Here is a 22,366-nt window from a genome sequence, read left to right as displayed (position 1 = left end):
CTCTCTTCTCTCTGCTCCTCTGGCTGCACCCAAGATGGCCGTGTCCTTTGAGAGACCCTCCCTCTCTGCTCTGTCCTTCATCCAGGCACTCCTCTCCTGCTCTCTATGGCTTCCATCCGCCATGCCAACTCTAGACATTACTGTTCTTCAAGCCTACTGACTGGGGGTCTGTGTTTCTAAGACCTTCAGATGACTGCCTGGGGCCACCAGGAAAGACTCCAGCACCCGGCTTAGACCCGGGAGCCCCTGGCAATCCTTGGCTCAGTGCCAGTCCTGTAAGTCCTGCTCCTTATCCCCCCACCATTTGAGTTTATGGTGTCTCTGGCATTTTGGGTTATTAAATGGCCAGTGAGTATAACATACAGCCATCCTGCTAATCCTGTTCTGGTTGATAATTTAATGATGGTTGTTCCACCTATACACCTGACAAAAGGAGGGAACTGAATTCACGGGAAGTTCCTGCCTGAAGGAGGCTGTCTGATGGTCTTCCTAGCATGCCTCATTAGAACTGCGAAGTTCTTTCTTTCCCCTACCACCCTTCATGCCAGTCCAAGAAGATGCTCTGTCAAAGGGAGACCCTTCTGCTAAGTCAGATGGTCAGGTTCTGCACAAAATGGCCTATTACCCACCCAAACAAAGGGAAGGCACAGCTCACCCTGAAGATTTCCCGGAATCTACATGGATGGCCCAGAACTTGCAGATAGGTGTGCCATTTGATGGCCCAGATGTATGAAAGGTCTACTCAGTTCAAAGAATGCAAGTTAGCTGTATTCATGACAGTGGTTTGGGTTGAACGGGCGGGGGGGGGGGTAGACTCGGGCTTCTACTAAAACAAGTACTTCCTCAGCACTGCTAAATAATAACCTGAGACTAAATCAAGTAAGTGTGTGCCCTCTTCTCCCCCCACCCCTCTCTCTCTCCCCCTGTATGTGTGTATGTATCTGTCTGTCTCTTTCTGATGCTCTCTCTGTCTTTGTCTGTCTGTCTGTCTGCCTCTCCCCCCCCTCTCTCTCTCTGTCTGTCTCTTTCTAATGCCCTCTGTCTGTCTGTCTGTCTCTCTCTCTCTCTTTTCTTCCCTCCCTCCCTCTCTCTCTCCCTCCCTCCCTCCCTCTCTCTGTATGTGTGTATCTGTCTGTCTCTTTCTGATGCTCTGTCTTTGTCTGTCTGTCTGCCTCTCTCTCTCTCCCTCTCTCTGTGTGTGTCTGTCTGTCTCTTTCTGATGCCCTCTGTCTTTCTGTCTGTCTCTCTCTCTCTGTATGTGTGTGTGTCTGTCTGTCTCTTTCTGATGCCCTCTGTCTGTCTGTCTGTCTGTCTGTCTCTCTCTCTTCCTCCCTCCTTCCCTCCCCCCCCACACCCACCCCTGGATTCCTATTCTAGAGACAAGACTAGGTGTGAAGTACTGACCAGTGGGAATGCAACACGAAGCCACATTTACAGGGCATTAGCTCTGGGTGATGTCATGGGAACAGGCTGTAGCCATCTAGAGCCCTACACAGCATAGCACATCTATCTGCCCTGCCCTCCCAGATCAGGCAGGAGGGCCAAACATAGGACAAGCCCATGGGACTGGAATAAACCTTGAAGTCTTTCTGCCTCGTGTGGGATTCTCCAAGTCGACACATCTAAGGTGTTTATCTTTAAGAATAGCTCAAAGGTCATCTTATTATCGAGACAATGAAGAAGTAATTATAACTTGTCCAGGACATTCTCCAGAGCAGGGCCACATATCTGTTGTCTGGATAATCACTGCACTGTAATAGCCCAACATTCTTGTGACAGTTTCACTTAGGAAAGCCATGATCCACACAATGTGATTAATTTACTTCCAGGAACATCTACATGTGACCTCACACGAAGTATATACAATGTGTACACGTCAAGACAAATACCAGGCATTTTTTTGGGCTTTCTGGTCCTGAAGGAACACTTGGACCAGTGTGAGCTGGTCAGTCACTTGGCAGCAGATGGACCAGGAAGTAAGGAGAAAGAAAAGGATGTGAAAGCAACCAATCACCAGCAGGCAAGCCCAACTCACAGTAAGGCTCCATGGGCTGGAAGCTTATATCCCAGCAGCCCTCACGGGAGACTGACGCTGCAGGAGCAGGTGGGCGTAGCCTGTCAGAATAAGCAGTCCTTGGCTCTCCTGCTCGAATCCCAACCTAGGTTCAGTAAAAAATCTACTCAGAACCCCTAGACCCCTCCCTGATCTCCTTCCAATTCCCGATCTTTTGTATATATTATCATTATATGAATATATGTCATAACATAAATATATATTCCTAAGCACAGCCTGCTCACCTGTATAATGTTACCTATATGTATCGGCTGGTTTTCTGTCAACTTGACACAAGCTGGAGTTATCACAGGGAAAAGAGCCTCAGTAGAGAAAATGTCTCCATGAGATCCAGCTGTAAGGCATTTTCTCAACTAGTGATCAAGGGGGGAGGGCCCAGCCCGTTGTGGGTGGTGCCATCCCTGGGCTGGTAGACCTGGGTTCTATAAGAAAGCAGGCTGAGCAAGCCAGGGGAAGCAAGTCAATAAGTGACATCCCTCCATGGCCTCTGTATCAGCTCCTGTTTCCTGACCTGCTTGAGTTCCAGTCCTGACTTCCTTTGGTGATGAACAGCAGTGTGGAAGTGTAAGTTGAATAAACCCTTTCCTCCCCAACTTGCTTCTTGGCCATGATGTTTTGTGCAGGAATAGAAACCCTGACTAAGGCAGCCGCTCTGGAGCTGAGAGCCTCTCTGCTGAGGAGCTGCATGGGGTTCATCCAAAGGCCTGTGGGATGGCTGTCTGCTGTAGAGGAGGTAGGAATACAACCTGGCCAGCCCAGAGAGAGCCTCGGGAAGAGATTTCTTTCTAACGCTGTCCTGTGCAGGCCTCATATTCAGTCTCAGGCCAGAGGAAGAATCAAGTGTAACCTCAAAGCTGTCACCTCACAAAGTGCAGCATCCAGGATGATGGCCCGAGACACCAGAGGGGTGTGTGGAAAGGTCTGCTTGCTACTCTGAGCCACTGAGAACTGATGCTCACCCCCTCCGGCAATCCTGCTTGCTGACCAGGCAGACAGGCGAGAAGGGCCCTCATCAGTATTTAGATCAAAACCCACTGATGTACCACCGAACACATCTGACTGGACTGGACGTGCTGAGATCTCCTCGGGGCCTGAGTAGGATTTTTATCTTCAAACCAAGGTGGTCTTTTAGCACATCCCACCCAGGCCTGGTGTGAAAGCTGACTGGATATAAAGGACCATTCTGCTTGCTTTCTGAGGCTTTGTGAGGGTGATGGAAAGTCATTCGAGACAGCATATAGACAGCTCAGACAGGGTAAGGGGACCCAGCCCGCAGGCACCAGAGTTTGAGCAGAGTCAGTGCGAAGGCAGGGGAAGTACCGTGAGCAACACAATGTCCTTTCCTCCTCTGGCCCTGCAGGTCCCTGTGATTTTCTTTCTTTTGTGAATGTGTGACAGACACATCACAGAATTTCCTAATGCAGACTGTCTGCACACTGGGAGAATCTGTCTCTGTGGACAGGTCTTCTGCCCACCTCAGAGGCGGGGTAGCTGTGTGTGTAACATTTTGCAAGTCATCTCAGACACGGAATTTCAAAGTTGGATAGAATGTCCTCCCTTCCCAAGGTGGAATCTTGGTGGCTTTCTCTGAGTGTGTTTGAGCAGCTGAGTAAACAGGACCCTGCCACACGGCCACACATCTCAGAACTCATCAAACCAGTTACTGTTTTGAGGAAGGTATAAGTTGACTTTGGCCAACGTGGTGCAGCCCTTGGGCCTCCATACTTGGGTATGTTCCATGGCTCAGAGGGACAACAGTGGTAACCGACTGGGGGTGTCTGGAACACTCCAGGAAACCTCCTGATGTGATTTCTGCCCTGGGTCTTTCCACTGTTGACAGAAGCATGCTATGGTCTTCAGTCCCCTGTCCAACGGGAGAACCGCACATGTGCCAAACCCGAGGAACTTCTGATGCAGAGAAAACTTTCCATTTTTTCTTTTGACAGTGATAACTGAAAACAGCAATGGACCAGGCACGGCAGCGCCTGATTTAATCCCAGTACTCTGAAGGCAGAGAGGCAGGGAGATCCCTGTGAGCTTCAGGCCAGGTCGGCTCAATCTACAGAGCAAGTTCCAGGAAGAACCAAAACCAAACCAAATCAAAACGGAAGAAAACCCCTGAAGCCAGAAAACAGCGAGGAATAAAAATCTACAGTTTGACACCAGACACTGTTGCTTTGTTCCCATATAGCAAGAAAAACGCTCGGCCTGCACAGGAAATCTGTCATGTCAACAAAGAGTATTTTACGTTTTCCCAGTGTAGGGGAAGCCAAGGTAGAGAGGGTGATTGGGAGCCAGTGAACCTTTCTGAACATAGGTGGAGGGGGAGGGGAGAGGGGACCAGGGTGGGGAAAGGGGATAACATTTCAAATGTAAATACAGAAAGTAACTAATATAAAAAAAAAAAAAGGAAAAAAAACTTTTTAGAAAGCTTAGGTTGGGCTGGGAGATGGCTCAGTAGAAGTCAGTGGCTGCCAAACCTGAAGTTTAACTCCCAGGGCCCATTTTTTTTCTTAAGCTGGAAGTAGCTTCGTAGGTCTGCGCACCCCAGCACAGAATCTCCCAGAAGCACATGGGCCGTGTGCAACACAGCAGAAACAAGAGAGCCACAGCAGCGAGGTGGAGGCAAGACCAGCCCCCCAAAGTTATCCTCTGACTGGCACACACCCACCATGGTCAGAACCCACACCTATGTATCACACACAGATACAAGAGCAAATAAAAACCCAACCCCCTTAGCTTTCCTCCTTCCTGTGTGGGGCATGCTACAAGAAGCCAGTTACCAGCACTTGATCTCTAAATGTCTGTCCTGTAAGGAGTATTTTCCGGCTCACGGTTTGCAGGTGAGTAAGAACCGTCAGCCCCAGACAGCTGCATATCCACCTACGTAAGCCTCAAGCGATGCTAGGGCTTTGTCTGTGTGTGCTAGCAAAGTATTTTACGACAGTCATTTTCCTGGTGCCTAAATTGGTTTCCTAACTACCTTAATTAACACAAGCCAACCTGTGTTTCCTATGACATTAGTACATAAAAGCATAAACCTTTACCTAAACTTTCTAAATCTTTACCTAAACTTTCTGTCTGTCTGTCGTCTGTAATTGTGTATATTATAAACTCAACTGTAGCCAGCTCTTCTCACTGTGTTCAGGCCATGGCTGCCTGTTTTATGTAGGCATTATTGTCCCCTATATCCTCCAAAGCCAGGCTAGAAGCAGGGTTCTGTGCCTCTCTGGACCCCTGATCCCTCCCTCTGGAGACCCTTGGCCTAGTACCATCTGTGAGCAAAGACCAACATCGGTCTTTGCTCTTGATCCTACCCCAGAATACCCGGGATGAGCTACTCAGAAAGGAAAGGTTTTCAAAGCTCACTCCTGGTTCAAGTAGCCCCGTGGCATCTCAAATCAGCAATCTGAGAGGACAGGTCCCGTCCCATAACCTACTTTGGGGATTGATCCTTTAGCAAACCGAACCACAGTCCGTTTCCTTCACGCACGGGACTTGTCATGCTTACGCATAAACAAGTGCAATTCGGATCATTCTGTGAAACACAAACCAAATAATTTCAGTATTTACCGTTTACTGGATAGAGTAGGTATCGGTTGTTCCCCAGAAGCAGTTACCCCAAGAGGTACCCCAGGAGTAAAAATTTCAGGGTCTCAACCCCAAAGTCCAAACTAAACAGGGTTGACAGGAGCCTAGCAATCTGCATTTTTCAAATCCGTTCATGGCCTTCAAGTATGGCCAGAGATGGAGTTTGCACCATGGCCAATTACTTTCTGGAACGGACAGGCGCCCTCTGCTGGAGAGACCTAGAGTTGTAGTGCTCCCCACTAAGAAGCTGCTCTGCTGGGCTTTATTGAAAACTCATTTTTTTAAAAAATGGATATTTTATTTATTTACATTTCAAATGTTATCCCCTTGCCAGGTTTCCCCTTCAGAAACCCACAACCCATCCCTCCTCTCCCTGCTTCTATGAGGGTACTCACCCACCCACCCACCCACCCACTCCTGCCTCACCACCCTGGCATTCCCCTACACTGGGGCCTTCACGGGACCAAGGGCCTCTCCTCCCACTGATGTCAGACAATGCTATCCTCTGCTACATATGAGGCTGGAGCCATGGGTCCCTCCATGTCTATTCTTTGGTTGGTGGTTTCGTCTCTGGGAGCTCGGGGAGGGGTGAGGGGGGTCTGGTTAGTTGATATTGTTGTTCTTCCTATGGGTTGCAAACCTCTTCAGCTCCTTCAGTCCTTTCTCTCCACTGGAGACTCTGTGCTCAGTCCAATGGTTGGCTGTGAGCATCTGCCTCTGTATTTGTTATGCTCTGGCAGAGCCTCTCAGGAGACAGCTACATCAGGCTCCTGTCAGCATGCACTTCTTGGCATCCACAATAGTGTCTGGGTTTGGTGTCTGTATATGGGATGGGTCTCCAGGTGGGACAGTCTCTGGATGGCCTTTCCTTCAGTCTGCTCCACACTGTGTCTCAGTATTTCCTCCCATGAGTGTGTTGTTGCCCCTTCTAAGAAGGACTGAAGCATCCACACTTTGGTCTTCCATCTTCTTGAGCTTCATGTGATCTGTGAATTGTATCTTGGGTATTCTGAGCTATTGGGCTAATATCCACTCATCAATGAGTACATACTATGTGTGTTCTTTTGTGACTGGGTTACCTCACTCAAGATGATAGTTTCTAGTTCCATCCATTTGCCTAGGAACTTCATGAAGTCATTGTTTTTAACAGTTGAGTGGTACTCCATTGTATCCATTCCTCTACTGAAGGACATCTGGGTTCTTTCCAGCTTCTGGCTATTGTAAAGGTTGCTATGAACATAGTGGAGCATGTGTCCTTGCTGTATGTTGGAGCATCTTTTGGGTATGAAACAAGCTGAAATAGTGATTCTATTATTGAATAAAATTAACTTTCAACCAAAAGTTATCAAAAAAGATAAGGAAGGACACTTCATTCTCATCAAAGGAAAAATCTACCGAGAAAAACTTTCAATTCTGAACATCTATGCTCCACATGCAAGGGTACCCACAGTCATAAAAGAAACTTTACTAAATCTCAAAGCATATATTACACACACACAGTAATAGTGGGAGACTTCAACATCCCACTCTCATCCATGGACAGATCATGAAAACAGAAACTAAACAGAGACACAGTGAAACTAACATAAGTTATGAACCAAATGGATTTAATGGATATCTATAAAACATTTCATCCTAAAACAAAAGAATATGCCTTCTTCTCAGCACATCATGGTACGTTCTCCAAAACTGACCATATAATTGGTCATAAAACAGGTCTTAACAGATATAAGACTGAAATAATTCCATGCATCCTACTAGATCATCACGAACTCAGGCTGGTCTTCAATAACAACAAAAGCAACAGAAAGCCCACATACACAACAATACACTCAATGATAAGTTGGTCAAGGAAGAAATAAAGAAATTAAAGACTTTTTAGAGTTTAACGAAAATGAAAGCACAACATACCAAAATTTATGGGACACAAAGAAAGCAGTGCTAAGAGGAAAACTCATAGCTCTGAGTCCCTCCAAAAAGAAACTGGAGAGGGCATACAGTAGCAACTTGACAGCACACCTGAAAGCTCTAGAACAAAAAGAAGCAAATACACCCAATAGTAGATCGCAGGAAATAATCAACCTCAGGGCTGAAATCAACCAAGTAGAAACAAAAAAGAGCTATACAAAGAATCAACAACAAAAAAGTTTGATCTGTGAAGCCACAACGACTCTCACACCTAAACCACACAACGTTTCTACAAAGAAAGAGAACTTCAGACCAACACCCCTCATAAACACTGATGCAAAAATACTCAATAAAATTCTTGCAAAAAATCCAAGAACACATCAAAATGATCATCCATTCATGATCAAGCAGACTTCATCCCAGGAAACTCAGTCCTCTGGTACAAAATAAGCAGCAGTTCACCATTCTCAGAGGACTAGCCTACAGGTACCAGAAAAGCGTGTCATGGGTTCGAGGCTGAGGTCGCTTTCTTTTTCCAGTCATTTCATTTTGAATGGCAAACAACCTTACTGCTTCATTCCAAATGGGAACCTAATGGCAATCCTCCTGCCTCCAAAGGAGGCCGCATGAAGAACACAAAGCTCCCTTTTGAAACCTTCCACTCCTACTTAAGTGGTGGCCCTGGGCCATCAATATTCCCATGTCCCCACCCTCAGCAAGGCTGGGGCCTGTTAGTAAAGCCTACCACCCCCCCCCCCCACACACACACAAGGGAAGGCCATTTTATACACCATTGCACTTAGGGACTGGCTCACGCTGGCTCCGCACAGTGGTCACACGAATCAGTGACACTCGATGGCCTTCCAACTGCCAGAGGGAAGAGCCTCAGAGCGGGCTCCTTCAGGACCTCACTGTCACTAAATGTCCCCCCACCCCATGCCACTCCCAATCAGAAAGCAAGGAGGGCTCAGCACATACAGCCATTGCTGCAGAAACATAGAAGCAATTCCTTGCTATTTTTTCCTGCATTTTAAATGTGTATCTGGTAAATAATCAACCCCCCCTCCCCAAGTGTGTGACTGCTGTGAGCTTCAAGGGCCTTAAAAAGGCCCGTGACTTTTTTTTTTTTCTATAAAAAGGTTCTATTTTAGGTGAGGTTACATCAGATTTTCCATTCTACAGTAAACAAAAAATTTCCAGTTTTTCTTTCTTTCTTTTCTTTCTTTCTTTTTTTTTAAATACTGTCATCTTCATCGACACCCTCAGGGCTTTATTTGGTATTTAGAGGAGAGACTTGGGTATTGTTTTAACCACCCTTCCACTGAGGGATATTTAGATCACACTAATGTTTTAATTCTGTGTTGGATATTTTCGCTCATGTCATTTCTTACTAAAATATATCCTTACAGGGCTGCAGAGATGGGTTGGTTAAGAGTAGCTGGACAGCCATGGGATCTGAGTTCAGATCCCGGCACCCAGGTAATGTCAGGTTGGTTCTTATGTGCCTCTAAGTTCCAGCTCCAAGGGACCTGCTGCTGTCTTCTGGCTCCCACCTGCTGACAGGTGAGCACACCTGTATACACACATGCACTTACACTCAGGTGAGCATGTGCCTGAGTGTGAGCGTGCACACACACACACACACACACACACACACACACACACACACACACACATGCTCACAAGTAAAACAAATATTAAGAAAAATTATATCCTAGGCTGTTAAGATGGGTAAGGGTGCTTTCTATGCAAGTCTGGTGGCCTGAGTTTGATCTCCAGAAGCCACATAAAAGCGAAAAGAGAAACCAATCCACAGAGATGTCTTTGAACCACACGTCTGCAGAAGCATGTTTATCCACAGATACCATGTATATAGACAGCAATAATAAAACATATTTATATCCTTATGGTATGGTAAAATTGTGTGCATGTGTGTTGCATAGACTTTGTATTTTCAAAGTATTCTTTAAAACCTATTAAATGCAATACGGCATCGTGTGTGTGCACACATATACAACCCATATGTAGATTCACAATAACTGTAAAGCAAGCAACAGTGAAATGATACCTCACAAACATTTTCTGTCCCTCTGCTTACCATCCCACAGTCCCCGAGAAGCAAGTATCTTTACTTTAAAATAACCTTGTAATTAGCATAAGAAAATGCATTTTGAAGAGTCCTCAGTCAAAGGCAAAAATCAAGTCCCAAACATGTAGTATTTCATTGGAAAATATTTTTGGGGGGCTTGCCTCAGACTTTTATCTCTGTTGCTTGTATGGGACAACACGAAATCAGACTGGGGTGGTGGTGTGAGGGTGTGGACCAAAACACAGATGTCAAATTAGACTGTACTCACCACAGGGCAAGTCGCTGCTCAATTTCCTTCAGAAAATTGGTATGGAACTTGTGCAAAGGTTCAAAATTTGGGAATATGAGGCTCTTCAGAGTTTCGGGCATGGAATCCTCTTTGCTGACGGTACTCTGGAACCACTGGGACAGAGAGGAACGAGTCAGAGGTGACTGTGTCCTGGAACCACGGGGGATGGACAGAGACCGGGCAGCGGGGCTTGTGCAGAGGTCAGCAGGAGACCAGGCACTTTCTCATGGGATCTGCGCAGCTCAGAGCCGTCAAGGGCAGAGGAGAGGCCGGCTTTCCTGCTCTTCCCTTTCGACTCCACGGGGAAAGTGCCTAACTCTATACGGCTGCTCTCTCAAATGGCTCCCGCTGGCTTATTCAAGCCAGAGCCGAGCTCTTCAGCTTGAACCCAGGCCTCATTCAGTTCGGTGGGGAGTAGTGAGCTCAGGATGGTAGGCTACCCTTTGCTTCATCCTTTTAGGAGCTGTCCCCTCTACCCTTCATAAGAAACACTGGGTAAGAAGATGGCACAGCAGCTGCTGTTACCAGGGAACTGTTACTGATGAGAGTCCAAACTGCATCCCAGTGTTTGCGAACATCAAACATGAACCTCATGCCGACAGTGTGGGGCTCCTCTGCACTGTCTATATTCTTTCTCAAGATCGTGGGGTAAAAGTCCCCTGGTGATCCCACCATCCCCCCAACACTGTGCTTTTAGGCTGGACAGGCCTGATGACAGCAGTCAAGGTCACTTTCCCACCATGTCACAACTTATAGATAACCTTAGATCTCCCTGAAGGAAACACGAGCAGCTATACTGGATGATGAGCAAAGCACAGAACGTTCTGGATCAGTGCCCACGGACAGCAGACTTGAATTTTCATTTTCTGTGCTTTAGGAACATCTTTCCCTTGCACTTACAAACCACAATCATAATTTCTGTTAAAGAGAACATTCCAAAATGGATACACCGTTGATGTTGACTGCCGTAAGCCAGGACTGGGATCTATAATCATTGCAATTAAAGTCAGGGAGCCTAACATTTACACAACCCCAGCCGCGAGGCAGCAGGAGAACATTAGCTTAACTACACCGTAGAAGATTCTGCACCCACCGACGCGATGACCTCAAGATCCTTCAGGTACGTGCGCTCTGTGGTGGAGACTTCCTTCGCAATGTAGTACGCCTTGTCTGTTGGGAATCTCTGTAAGATGCACAGAAGAACCAGACATAGCAATCATGTGTGAGCGGTGGTCTGAGATATGCCCTGGTCACAGGACAGTGATTCCCTGATAGGTTCCTAATAGGTAAGACCTTTGGTTAGCTACCATCAAGTCTCACTAAGCTTATTTCCTGCCTGCCTGCCTGTCTGCATGCACGTGTGAGTGCATGCGTGTGTTAGGAGGAGTAACTGAAGGAGCGGTTCTCCATATGTAGGTGTTGTCGCCAGCTAGAGGACTTAATTAAGGAAGAGTTATATAGTCTTCCAGAAAACAGGAAGATGATCAGCCTCCCGAGACCTGGTACCGTGGGCTGGCAGAGTTGCCTTCTTGAGATCTTATTAGATGGTATTTATAGTGCCCGTGGCCAGATCGAAAGGAGACGGCAGGACCGGTGTCTCGGTTCCCTGGAGCCTGGGTGTCAGGTGATGGTAGCAACCCAAAGCAGGCTACCACTGGGGTCTTGCATTTTCCTTAAGCAGTATGTAAAATGGAGATCCTCAAGCCTACCCATTGCATTTACTGTCTGAGAGAATTTCCCATTTCCACCTGGTTTGTGCCTCAAGGAGCTATAAAGGAACCTCTGCAAAGGTCTGCGATGTGTTCACGGAACGCCAAAGGATGAGGAGAATAAAGTGTGCACCGGCAGACAGAGCCATGAGGCAGTCTAAACACACAGTGGACACAGCCACACAGATAGAGGTGTGCTGATCCATGCCACCGGTGGAGGGGACACCATGGGAATGACACCAGCAAGAAAGGGACAAGAACAGCAAGCAGTCTGGGCTGTGTCTGTCGAGGAGTGGGGAATTATTAGTCAACAGGAAAGGTTCTGCTGGGGAACACGCAGAATGCTAATAGTCCTGTGCAATTAAAGCTGATATGGTTATTTAAGTTTATGGTGGGTGTGGTTATTTTACTGTACCCCCGCCTTCCCCATGAATCTGCACCTTTCGCCGGCCCTCTTCCTCATCGTCCGTCCTTGGGCACGCTTGGTCGTTCAGGAGCGGGCTGATCAGGGGAGAGGCCTGCTTGTTGTCAGGACTCAGGTTGGGAGACAGGGTCACGTTGGCCGGGGCGGCTCCTCCCTGCGAGTTGACGGACAGCTCTGAAAGGTGAGGGCTACCAGTCAGGGAGCCTGTTTCGGGGATGAGAAGTTTTAAAAGGAAAAAGAAAAAGTAATTTATTCTGTGATTGGAGGGCCTTTTCCAACCTCTGTCAGTCTTTCCAACATGGCTGCTGCTGATGAGCAATGCCTTGGTTTCCTAAGGTCCCCCGCCCTCCACAGCAGCTGCCTTAAGAGTTAAGGTACCCGGACAGAGCCTGCCTCACTCAACGCGGCCACAGTTATGTGATTAAAAGTGAGACAGAGACCTCTGCACAGGTAACAATTAAGGGAGTTTAAAAGCATTGCGCAATCCTGTTTTCATCTGGGAGCTACCACCTCTAAAAACCGCTCCGGGAAGACATGACATCTACGTCACAAGTGAGACAAGGGATAGGGTGGGGTGGGGAGAACTAAACTAGTAGGCGTCTAAGCGGCTGGCGGACTCAGGACAGACTACAACACCTTGTGACAATGGGTCGAAGCTAACAGAGGTCAAGCAGCTAATCCCCCGACTCTACAGAACAGAAGCAGGTTTGGTGTACCTGGTGATGTCAGTCCGTGTCCGCTACTCTTTGGGACAGAAAACACTAGCATTACAGTCCAATGGCGGTCATTAAAAAAAAAAAAAAAAAAAAAAAAAGCAAGCCGGAGGATCCAATTACCACAGTTCCCCTTTGTGAATCAAAGGTGGCAGGCTGTAAGTTAGTCCTCTAAAAAGGATAGTGCATCAGACAACAGGAAAACGTAGGTTACCTAGTACAGGCGGCCGCAGAGATGGTTATCTGTGAAAGTATCTGTCCTTTAACCCCGAGTCTACATGAGGCATTTCAACACTCTTCTAAGCTGCGTTTAGACCTGATATATCTATGATTCTGACGCAGAGCAAACAGAGGCGGGCTGCTTCAATGATAAGGAAAAGAAGTCAATGCCTGCCCCCCTTTTCAGACCTGATCCTTGCCACCCTGGTACTTGGTTAAGACTCTCCGCAGGACAGCTCAAACAGTTTTCTGGAAGCATCCTCATGCCCCTGACCTCTATCTTTCCCCTGTCCAGTTGTTCGTAGGTATTTTGGAGACACGAGATACGGCAGCCTACACTGAGGCACATGCGGGGTGACCGTGACTCTGACCCCAGCAGGTACAAACCATGAGGAAGTCCCTGCCAGTCTCCCAGTCTCCCCTCCTCCCAGGCTGCCCCGTGAGTGGCGTCAGCAGCGGAGTGGAGCAGTGAGGAGCCACCTTTCCCAGAAGACAAAAAAAGCAGCTGTGTGCCTACTGACAGCTCAGCGGTCCAGGGATCCTTGGAAAACAAGATTAGAGCAGTGGGGAAGGCTCAGAAGAAGGCTGCATTAAGAAAAACAAAACAAACAAACAAAACCCTTCTCATGTTTTAATAAACCTTATTGAAGTCCTGGTGTTAGACAAGAGGCCCCGTCACCCCACACACCACCAGATCCCCGAGAAAAAGGCCAGAAATTGCTTCACAAATGTCAATTTTATTGACACTAGTGCACAACTGGATACAATGATTAAGAAAGAATGAAAGTTGTTAAATAGAAACAGTGACACACCGGAATTGCATTGTTTCAAGATACTACACTATTCTCTTAAAAAAAAAAAAATCACAGGAAAATGTTACCACTACAAATAGAAGTTAGAAAAGAGAAAATTCTGGCAATTTGTGTCAAGATCGAAACATTCTATGCATCTGTGAGTGGCTGAGTTGAGAGTCGTTCTGATTTATCCACCGGTCCTCTAGCTAAACGTGGGGCTTACCGTCAGCTCTCACGAGATCGGGTGGGCCGGTTATAAGTGACAGCATGCTGGGCCTTGGGGCTGCAGTGACGTGGCACAGAAAAAAGCATTCACCTCTCTGAGAGAGTTGGAGCCAAGGATAAAGAGTTGTTAGAAAGCTAGCTTCAAGTGGGGTGAGCTGCGAGGAGATGGTTACCAGTAGGCTGAGAACAGCTTCCAGCGACAGAGAGAGCAAGCTGCCTGCCACACGGAGAGAGAATAAGGTGCACACATTCAGAGACAATCACACCACCCTCCACGGCTGAAAGCCAAGGTCCTGCCTGAACTGCCCCTGCCCCCACCTCCACCCTGGGCAGGTTAGAAGCACAGGCATTAGACTGGAGCTCGGAGAGGTGATGCCCTGAACCCTTTAAAGAATAGAGTTGGTTAGGTTTGGAAGAACTCCTACTGGACTACCTCAGACAGATGGTGGGCGGCTGCCCTGGTTGCCCTAGGGATAGAAAAGGCTGACAACAGCTTAGGTCTGCCCACAGGGTTCTCTACGCACGTGGCCTAACCATGTCTGATTGTCTCATGGGGGAATAACCAAGTTGGGGTGGTTAATTTCCTTTCCTGAAGAGGTTCTTGGATCTGGGTGTGTAAACTGTCAGACTAAGACATGGATAAACACCAACAGTTTGATCTAAGAATCCATCAGCAAGGCTAAGGAAGGAAACGCCCAAGTTTCTGAAGTTGGGCCTATGGAGACAAGGCCCTGTCCTCCAGGCTTTGAAACCTTACAGGTGATACAGTACCCAAATAAAAATGTCACAGTTTGCCACTCAGCAATCAATGAGACCAGCTGTTAAGAGCAGTAAGTAGAATCTGGTATCCTGACTGGCGGGCACGAAGGGCGTGTCTAAAGCAAGCCGGGGTTCAAGGTTATACAGAGTTAGTACAATTACACAGAATTGGGGTTTGGTGGCGTAGTGCATGCCTCCAAGTGGGGAGAATTTACAAAGCTTGTTGAGCCTGCCAACCGCTGTGAAGGCACAGCCCCGGGTGGTGGGGGGCAGAGAAGGAACCCATCAGGCGCCTGCGCCCTTACACTGTGCAGTAATTGCTGGGCTTTTGTTTTCTTTAAACCACTTTTCCCTGACAACAAATGAAAATAAGCAAGTTTCTTCATCAGGGAGCTACAGGTAAATACTTCTGTAGAACCTGACGAGGAAGCACCTAGACAGTAAGGCAAGAGGTCAGAAGAGATTTAAATAATTAGGGGAAAGACCAACTGCTCACTAACCCTCTGGCAGCCTGAAATGGTGTTGTTGTAAAACATCATTCCCTACTTCTAAAGGCTGCCACCCATCTTTTCAGGCACGCAGGTTAGTAGCTCCCCTCCCCCACTAATCTGTGTGGAGAGGTGTGGGTTTATGTCAGCCGGGTGGGCCAGCAATCCCCCAACCAACACTGCTCTACAGACACCCAGTTCTGGCAACTGCCTTTCCAAATCCTCTTAAAAGGACACTCTGCCTTCCCACACATAATTACTGGACTTCGAACCGGCCCTGCAGTTTCTATGGATTTCAATCTAGCGCCCCTCCCAGAGCCTGCCTTGACAGCGTCACCATTTTCATTTAGCATGTATCCATAATTCTCTCCTGGCCCACAGGAGGCTGAGCTCAGAGACTCTGAGGAGACGAAGTGGCCTGGGGGGAAGCGGGCGCTTAGAGAAACAACCCAGCTCCCTGCCTCTCGTCCCCTCTGAGGACTGGTACAGGATTCCTATTAACGATCTGCTCCTTCAACTTAGGCCAAAGCCTTGAAAACAGACTCACCCAGTTCTGGAGAGAGAGAGAGAGAGAGAGAGAGAGAGAGAGAGAGAATCTAATCTATTTTTCAGGTAATTAAAATGGCATTTCACATACTTCTGGACCTGTCCTGTTTTGTAAACGAGTCAGTAAGTTGATTTGTGTGTAATTTTTAACTTGATAGGTATTTTGTGTGGGTTCTTTTCCTGTAAAAAGAGAAGTAGAAAACCTGACAATGTGAAAAACAGAAACTTGTTATTTGATGAATATTAAAATGAGAACACTGATAGTGCTGGTAATTTCTACTTTCAGAATTTCTTCACCATTCCCCCCCCCCCCCCAATGAACTGACTTCCTTTGCAAGTTTTTAGATGCTACAATCCTATCTTTTGTTACCTGGCTCTAAAGTATAGATTTTACTTATGTACCCAGAGTGTGTTCCCAAGGCATACATAGGAAAGACAGGAGAGATGGGGGAGGGGCTCTTTTTAAACTAACGACTTCCCTCTAAAAAAATGAAGATAATGAAATCTTCATAGAGATCATCTATTCTGAGCACTAACCACCCAAGGTCAGAGGTGGGTCCCTGTCCAGCCGACTCGATAACAACAGCTGTGCAATGGCAAGAGTGAGGTCACAGTCTACCAATGCTATAGATGGTCTCATCTTTGTGATACCTTAGGTGGCCATCATGCTTCTGAGAAGTTAAACTCACTTCTTAGAACCAGTGTCCTTTAGGAAAAGCTCAACAAAGCTAAGCATCCACGTCACAATTCATCACCAATTCATTCAGGCAAGCAACAGTGATGGCCAGACTTGCAGGAAAACAGGCAGGCAGGCGAGCAGACAGACAGACGGACAGACGGACAGATGGACAGAGGGTGACTCAAGGTCAAATGGCAGAGAACACATAAGGCTGCTCTTACTAATAGGGCAAAGATAAAGGAGGGTGCTGCTTTGTTTGAGGATGGCGGAGAACTCGTGAACGTGGTGTCGCTGTAGGGATGAGGAACAGAAAGTCTAGTATACCATCTTGTAGGAAGGACAAAGCTTTTAGCCATCAGTGGGAAAGCACAATTACATCAAACAGTTTTGTTTTTGATTTTGCTTTTTCTTTTTTGTTAACAGCAGGGTGCCCGTTAGGATGAGGTTTAAAAGCCTCTTGGGTTTAGAGTGGCAGGAGATTAATACCATGCAAACATTTGACATGAGTTTGGTCTTCCATGCTCAGTCACCAAACTCATGGTTATCAAGAGAGGACAGAGCGTTCAGGTGACAGGAATCCATGCAGTGCAGAGGCTCCACACTGAAGCACAGTGCAGAAGTGAAAGCAGACCGCCTCTGAAGAGCACACATTGTGGGTGCCCACTGAAAGAAAGGACCAAGAGCTTGCCTGCTGGAGACGCCAGCTAGGGCTGGGCTGGCGGGAGCACGGCTTTCTTCACAGACCACGCCCCACCCCCTCCCACCAAAGACTATCTGGTGTTCCCACAGGGAATAGGAAAGCCTAGCCTGTGGTAGGCCGGCTTGTGAGCTCCCAGTGTAAGCTGCTGTCTCAGATGCGCTCTGCTCCACTGACATCTGTCCCCCTTTACAGAGATCATTCTCCAAGGGCTTGCCCCATCCCGCAGTAGCACCTCATAAGGTGTGAGGCCACGAAAGCCAAGCCCACACTTCTCCACGCCCCTGGGTGAACACGTTTCAGTCTGTCAAAGTGCCACTGAGTGGCAGGAATGCTGTGTTCTAAATGGTTTTCCAGGTACAAATTGGTATTTAGGCAAGGTTTTGGGTTGTTTGAAAGAAAGGACATCACACAGCGCTCCAACAGTGCAAGGGACAGAAGGTATGCCATGCTCTGAGGATCAAGACAGGATGTTCAAAACACAGGGTCTTCTCCCAGGTGGGTACATGCTGACAAAACTGTACAGTGGAACATTGGAAAGAATGTCTCTTAAATTTATTAACAAATGACAGAGTCGAGAACCAAGTCCCCAGCCTTCGGTACTTGAGAATTAATTCAGTGCATTAGGAAATTTTAATACAACATGTTACATTACCATGAGGATTAAATGCACACACAGAGAGAACAGGAGGAAACTGTTAAAAACACAGGCTGGGCTGGGGAGATTGGGTTAGTGAGGTTTGCAGCAGTTTGTCAAGGCGGGAAGAGGTGACAGCAAGGGATGGCTAACCCCCTCATCCCCTCAAGGTGCTCCTGAAGAGAGCAGTCACTGTCAGTCACTCAAGGGCTAAGTGTGGTCTTTCTGCAACACCGCAGGCAGAGGGGCCAAGGGAGCTGAGGGTGCAGTTGCATGAGACAGACTGCTCATCGCAAAGAATAACAGGCTGGTCAGTACTGTGCACTGTGCCATAAGCATCTAAATGACCTCCCTGCTGTGTCCTACCCTAGGGACAGCTGACTACCCAGATTCAGCATGGTGTAGACCTGATACCTCAAAGCTCCCTGTTCCCTGCATGCAGTATTCCCACCTCCAGACTCTGAAAGTGCCTTGGCCAAGTGCTTCACCGTCTGCAACTTCCTACCACTGTTGAACACTCAGAAAGCGGCCCCACCTGGCCCCAGCAAGGGAGCTACAGTGCCGCCTGGGACCAGCGCCCCCTGCCTTGCTGAACTGACCCTTTCAAACTGCATCCCAACCACTGTGGGGCAAGTTTCCCGTGACCAACAGATATCATCTGGAGTCTTTGCAGAGCAGCTAACCTGACTGGGAGTCCTCAGGAAGAAGTACAAACGCTGCCTTCCACAGGGAGCTGCCATCCAACACAGAGCCAGAAGCACGCAGGGGGTCCCCTTCCTGGCCCAGTGGCCATCATGGGCTCTGTGTGGTCACCCTGAACAAAGAAAAGCCTAGGCTGCTTGGAGAGCTCTCGAGAGATTTTTGAGCTCTTCCCTAGCTTCTTTCTGGTCAGGTATTCGACTATTTTCTTGGAGAGTAACAAGCTTCCGGGGGAGAACTCTCACCTGTGGCTTTCGGAGACTGCTGTGCTGTTAATCTGACAAAGACCTTTTTCCAACAGACCTACCCCTTCCCCTGTCCCTGCCATACCTGGCTGACATACAAATCCACACTTTCAACCCCTGCTCCCAGAAGACACACTTGGAAGTCTCTCTAGGCCACTTAAGGAAGAACCACACAGTTTTCCGTTCAGCCGGTGGCAACCAGGCCACATGGATCTTTGATCTAAGTTGACTCCACGTCTGAATCATTGTGGGATTTAAAAAAAAAAATGCTTTTCATTACTACCTCTTTAGTTTAGAAAACAAAACACAAACAAACAAACAAAACTGGCATTAAGAGGCATGCTAATTTGGGCATGAATGCCAGGCCCAACATCTAGTACCTGACATTCGGTCTGAGTTCATTTCCCTGTTTGAAGTTTCAGCTAACCACTTGGGAAAGAGGTGGTTTAAACCAACAAGGAAAGAACAGTGCTGGTTGGTTTTTTGGTGCCACTGAAGGCAACGCCTTTAGTGAATCTCTGCTCAGAGGGGTCTGCCAATCATGCCTTCCCCTGTGTGTTTGTTTGGCCAGTTTGAAGCTACAGTTTGGCCAGTATGAAGCTACAGTCTGTCCTTCGAGTTTAAAGAAACTGGCTCAGCGTAAGAATGATGGTGAGAATTCACAACAACAGCAGACAGACTTAAGCCATGCAGTGTGACGAAGGGGAGCCTTGGAGGAGCTCAGAGAGATGCATACAGACTGGCGGGGACAGCACTGGAGACAGCTCATCAGGGGACAGCAGCTAACCCATGGGAGGGGCTCAGCAAAGCCAAGCAACCAAGACAGAAGCACACAAACTAAACCTGACTGACTGTAGGCCGAGTCTACCTGTGACTCAGTGGCCCCACTCAGGAAGGGCTACAGCTCTGGCAAGCACAGTGCTGCTCAGAGAAGACAGGATGCATTTTAAGTGCAGAAAGCAAACTAAATGCATGTGGTCAGCGGCTCTAGATGAAAAAGGAAAAACAAAGTAGGCGGACCTCGAGGCACGTTTACTATCATTTTACCAGTGTTAAAAAAATGTCTCCTATCTGGATTTTAACCCTCCTTTAGAAAATGCCTAGCAACGCACAACCAGTGCGACTCTGAGGCTAACGACCCCCTCAACTCTGAGCAGGCCAGGGGGTGACTCTGCTTGGTTCTTCAGGCCTGACCTTTTTTTTTTTTTTTTTGGGTATTACTTGGTTTAAATCTTCAAAGATGTTCTTGAGGAGAAAAAAAGAAGTCTTATTACTCAGATTTTAAGCGCAGGGCCAAAGATCACGAGAGGAGAGATGGACGTGTAAGAAATTCCTGATATGAATCATACATGTAGAAAAGAATCTGACCCACAAGCTTCCTCTAATTAAATGCCTGTCTAATAAAATACCATTGATGGCATCCAGATGACGGTTGCAGAGGCTGAAGGGGTTCAGAGTGGGCTCTGGAACTCATTAAATGCATTTCTTCATGCTAAAGGAATTTCTTGCCTTTTCAATTTGTTCTTAACAAGGATCCACATGGGAAGCCACATAATGGTCTACATATATTTCAAAATAAAAATCCCAAAAAATCATCATAATGGAAAGCGGTCCTGGAGTAGCTGCGAGGAGCTTTAAAATCTGAGTTTCTCTGTCTTCCATCCCTGGCCTTAAGATAGTGTTTGACAGAGCAGCAGCAAGTAGGAAGGTCCAAAAGGCTCATGTTCTTTGTTCAGTCCAGAGACCTCTGGTCTCTGCTTTGTGTTTTTCACAGCCAACCCTGTCACTGGCCTCCCTCACCTTAGTTTAACGTCATGCAAAAGTAGGTCCTTTGTAAGTCCCAGGTGGAGACTGGAGCCTTGGGGCCTGAGGTCTACATGTCAGAGCATAGGACCTGCTACACTCAGCTCATGGCAGGCTCGCATGGGAGTTCTCTGACTAACTTCCGGCATCTTCTGGAGAGTGGGATACGCTCCTGTAATGGCAGCTAGTGACTACTCTCAGCGTGATGGGATGTGAGACCTGGAAACAAACCTGTCCCCAGTTCCCTTAGGCTATATTAATTTGCTGGGACTGTCGCTTTCTTAAGTACCAGCTGAGAAAGAGAAGTTGAAATTGGCATGGCTGGCACAAAACTGATCAGGAGAAAACTCTGTGCTACAGCACAAAGGGAAACAGATGACAGGCACACGGGATGGGCAATGGCTTGATGACACCGTGCTGAAATCATTCCTGTAGAAGCTACAAGAACACGCCTCTCTCTTTAGGGTCAAAAGTGCTGACCCTGCCCTAATCACATTGCAAGGCTAAAAGAGTTCATTTCTATTTAATTGTCAGACTTCTGTATAAAGCAGCAATAAGGAAAAGTCCTTTAAACAGGTCACCATTAAAACAACCAAGCTTGACTCTGCTCAGCTCCCACCTGACCAGGCTTACCTATGGCAAACTTATCAGTTTAGCTTTTCCTAAGACCGGACAGAATATTCAAAAATGTGTTAAAACTGCAAAAGTATGAAGAGCAGCTATTCACTCACAATTGTCTCTGTCATCCAGGATTTTCACATCTAATTCCACTTAGCAATGCAGACAAGCATCCCCAGAATTAAAACATGGGGCCTTTAAAGGTCCCCGGTGAGGAAAGAGCTGAAGTCAAGTGGCTGGGGGGATGGGCGCAACTTTGGCGGCACAGGAACAGCACTGGCTGAGTAGCAAAGTCATTGAACTAACTCCACAGGAAGGAGCTTGCTCACCCACAGTGGAGGCTTGCTGGGTGACTGCTGAGCCTCTGTAGAGCTTTCAAGTCATCTAAGGCAGGCTGTGAATGGACTACTTCAGGGAACAACTGCCAACCGATACCCAGTCAGATTGATCCACCAATCAATCACCCACTGAGTCAGCTGACCAAGAAAAACCAGATATGCGTGTATAAATGCAGACAGGGTCAACTTTTAAACCTGGCCTCTCAGCATCCCCGCTGACAAGATTCTCTGAGATCCATGAGCCAAGCTCTGCCTCCCTCACTCCCTGAACAAGTCCAGCTTCCCACTGTCACACAGCCACAGAAGGCTCCCAAGGCCACCAGCGTGGCAGCTCAGCAAGGATGCACCATCTTTACAACTATACAAAGTTTTGCAGTTCAGAGCTAAAGATTTTTGTTCTACAATTGAAAAGTATCAAAGACGGAAAAGATACAAATGGAGACTTTTAAAAGCATTTCATTTGTGTATCCTTCACACTCTAGCCACAATGACTTAGCTAACATTCTCACCGCCTTCCAACAGACTCCACCCAGCCATCGTGGCTGAGGGAGAAAAGATCCTGGCTGTACCAACAGATCCAAACTCTCGGCTGAGACTCAGGTATCACTCCCTTTGACAATGGCTCAGGTAACGCCAGAGCACAGTTAGGGAAAACACACGGGGTGGGCTAAAACCCCAGCTCCTTGATCTGCAGTGGAGAAAGACTGTGTGGCAGGCAGAGGCCTCCATGATTTTAAAAGAAGCCATAAAAATAGCAAGGTGTCTGTGTTCCCGACAGGGTCCCTGCTCGTAAGACCACATAAAACCCGGGGCAGTGATGAA

At 47.5% G+C, this 22,366-nt stretch overlaps 1 protein-coding gene across 2 annotated transcripts in view; it reads right to left on the bottom strand.

The window, feature by feature from the left end:
* The window catches only part of FARP1 (FERM, ARH/RhoGEF and pleckstrin domain protein 1), a 231,483-nt gene that overhangs the window by 16,185 nt on the left and 192,932 nt on the right, over positions 1–22,366 (bottom strand). The window contains exons 14-16 of one of the 2 annotated variants that reach the window (XM_080917047.1): positions 12,101–12,288; positions 11,045–11,134; positions 9,931–10,064 (exon numbers count right to left, since the gene is read on the bottom strand). In XM_080917047.1, coding sequence (XP_080773173.1) covers positions 9,931–10,064; positions 11,045–11,134; positions 12,101–12,288 — 412 coding nt within the window. The remainder of the gene's footprint in view (positions 1–9,930; positions 10,065–11,044; positions 11,135–12,100; positions 12,289–22,366) is intronic. The other variant, XM_080917048.1, reaches the window with a different exon arrangement.

This window comes from Micromys minutus (assembly GCF_963924665.1).
Source record: "Micromys minutus genome assembly, chromosome: 5".
Taxonomy (NCBI): Eukaryota; Metazoa; Chordata; class Mammalia; order Rodentia; family Muridae; genus Micromys; species Micromys minutus.
This window is presented reverse-complemented; position numbering and strand designations above follow the sequence as displayed.